At 46.9% G+C, this 2,821-nt stretch overlaps 1 protein-coding gene across 1 annotated transcript; it reads right to left on the reverse strand.

The window, feature by feature from the left end:
- Nucleotides 1-296: 296 nt before the first annotated feature.
- On the reverse strand, nt 297-2,612 carry LOC147894683 (cytochrome P450 72A14-like). Its single transcript, XM_087385357.1, has 5 exons — nt 2,261-2,612; nt 1,948-2,174; nt 1,534-1,787; nt 1,041-1,431; nt 297-804 (listed from the first exon to the last, which is right to left on the reverse strand). The coding sequence occupies exons 1-5, from the start codon at nt 2,610-2,612 to the stop codon at nt 367-369; spliced, it is 1,662 nt and encodes a 553-aa protein (XP_087241483.1). The 3' UTR covers nt 297-366.
- Between the last annotated feature and the right edge of the window lie 209 nt (nt 2,613-2,821).

Below are 2,821 nucleotides of genomic sequence, written 5' to 3' on the forward strand. Positions count from 1 at the left end.
AACTCTTGGATTCTATAAGAAAGATAGATATGAGAAAGTAAAATTTAAGCTAATTAACTAGCTTTTTCCAAGCTACTACATAATCTACATCACCAATTCCTTATGTTAACTTACCTTATGTTTAAATAGATAGACATGGCCCAAAATCGAAAACAAGAGTGTTCAAGTGTGCATGGGCATTGCCTCATCCTAGTGTAACGGTAAAGCAAGTGCTTTTGGATGCAAAAGAGAGTTACAAAGCAATTTCCATTGGATGATCTCATAAATACATGAAAATTCAATCCTTCGCTCCAACACTTCCTCTAAGTGGTCTCAGTGCTAATAATAAAAGGTAAGACAAATAGATATGCTTGCAAAAGCCTAAGCTCACAGCAAATGAAGGATGACATGAACGCCGTGCTTGGGAGACATGGTGATGGAGGCGACGGGGGCGTGCTTGTAGTTTGGAGAGATGTCGAACTTGAAGCGTTGAAGGATCGTCGCCATCATCACCTTCGCTTCCATGATCGCCAACGTCTGCCCGATGCACATTCGCGGCCCAATTCCGAACGGCATAAACGCATGCGGATTCTTGCATGCCTTCGCAGCCCCGTTGATGAACCTCTCCGGCTTGAATTCGTCCGCATCCTCTCCCCACAGCTCTTTGCTCCTGTGTATATATAGACATGGAATCGTGAACGCCGTCCCTGATGGTAGCGTTCTCTCTCCCAGCTTGAAGCTTCCTTGGTTTGGAACCGACATGCGGTGCCCATGCTGTGCAACCGGTGGGTAAAAACGCAGTGACTCGTTCAGAATCATCTGCATCTGCATCAACAAAAGCATTAGTTGATCTGTTGATGGTCTTTTGCGTTGATCTACAACAGCAAAAGGCGACATCTTAGTGTACACGATACAGCTGCAACTGGACATGGACACTAGCAATATAGCATTAGTTGATGCATCTGCGCTTTGAGCTCGCAGATTTTGCACAACTGAAATTGAGATGAAGAATAAAGACTTTCGTATTCTGCGCCAAAAACAGGGGAGTTTTTCGGGTGTACTATTTTCATTTTGTTCAGCTGGTCTGCCTTTGGCTCTGCTTTCTTGCCACAGATCTCCAACACTTCCTCCCGCGCTCGCTCTTGCCACTCCTGGCTCTGTGCTAGCAGGACCATCGTCCATGCGAGTAGGTTGGCTGTTGTTTCATGCCCAGCGAAAAAAAAGGTCTTGCATTCATCTATCACCTCCTCAGTGGTAAGGCGTACCCTCTTCCCGTTGCGGTCAGGTTCTGAGTTCTCTGCGGCTAACATTAAACCCAGCAGATCAGACCCGTATGAACCCGCAGCTCCATCGGAAGCGGACTTGCGTCGTGCTTCCACTATCTCACGAAGATCTTTGTTCATGATCTTCTCCAGCTTCATGCATTCGCGATTTGCGGCAGTGGGAAGAAACCTGTCACATTCGCGGATATCGACTAGTTTTATAACCTAAACGAGCTGGTGGGTAAACGATTTCCGAGGATAACAATCGAGACCGAGAAGTACAGGCACTTACCGATAACCTGGAATTAGAGTGTTTTTACTGCTAAGCTTTGTGAGGAGATGATAAAGCTGCGTTTGTTTCTCAAACGCATCCTTCCCTTTCTCATAACTAGAGCCAAATGATGTGCGTGCAAGAATATCGGCCGTGGTATTTTTAATATCAAGAGCAACTTCAACCTCCGCCGAATGCCCTCCTTGTTTGATGATGATATCCTCCCACGATCGAACCATTTCCAATGCACAGGTCGAAATATCCGTAACCATTTCCTGTTGTGAGCACACCCGTTGGTCGCTTAGGCTTTAATCAGAGAAGGACCGTAAGGTGCCAAAGCATTATGGATGATGCTAAACAATACTTTAGAAACTAGCTTAAGGACGAGAAAAAACGCTGAATATAACTAATTAAACGTCGACGCTCCTCCCAAACCTTGAGCTTGTCGGCAAAGAAAGCAGGACGAAGGATGTTGCGCTGGTTGTGCCAGGCGTCGCCATTGGCCAGGAGAAGGCCTTGGCCAAACAAGCGATGGAAGGCTTTGATAGAAACGTCGGTTTTCATGAACCGTTTAACGTCCACAGATTGGAGAATTTTGGCATCCTCTGGGTTACCGACGACGAGCGTGGGCTCAGTACCCCACCAGAAGACGAAGTTATCAGCTGCAGTTAAAGCAGGAGATATGGTAAGTGAACTGAGATCAGAGCTGTGAATTAACAGAAGCACACGAATTACAGGAGCTACACACCGCGGAGCTCGTTGAAGCAGTTGAGGTAGAAGGGGAAGATGCGGGGGAGGATGTTGTGGTCGGAGGGGGAGGGCAAGTCGGAGAGCTGGGCAAGGGCTTCGAGGCGTTTGAGATGAGGGTAATCGCCAACGAGGGGACGGTAAGGGAGGACGGCGAAGCCTTGCTGAAGGAGGGAGCGACGAAGGGAGGAAGGGCGATACCAGTAGAAGTACCAAAGAGAGAGGAAGCACCAAGAGAGGACCACCGCGACCAAGCCCAGCAGCAGTCCGCCATAGCCGTGGAGCTGTACGCTCTGGCTATGGCGATTCAACTCGAAAAGACTCATGAATGACTTCATCGTCTTCATCGACATCGTCCCCCATCCTTTGTATATATGCATTTCTGGGAACTTAGAAGGCCCTTTTTTATTAATAAAGTAAACTAGTATCGTACTAAGTGACATCCAGCTGCACCAAGCTACTTTGAGAATACTACTTCATATTTTGAGTATTCGTACCTTTAGACCCGTTTCAATTAGTAGTTCACATTCATGCAATTGTAAAATTCTTCTATAGAACACGA

The sequence above is a fragment of the Dipteris shenzhenensis genome, chromosome 14, assembly GCF_047967505.1.
Source record: "Dipteris shenzhenensis isolate YYH24624 ecotype China chromosome 14, Dip_SZ_1.0, whole genome shotgun sequence".
Taxonomy (NCBI): Eukaryota; Viridiplantae; Streptophyta; class Polypodiopsida; order Gleicheniales; family Dipteridaceae; genus Dipteris; species Dipteris shenzhenensis.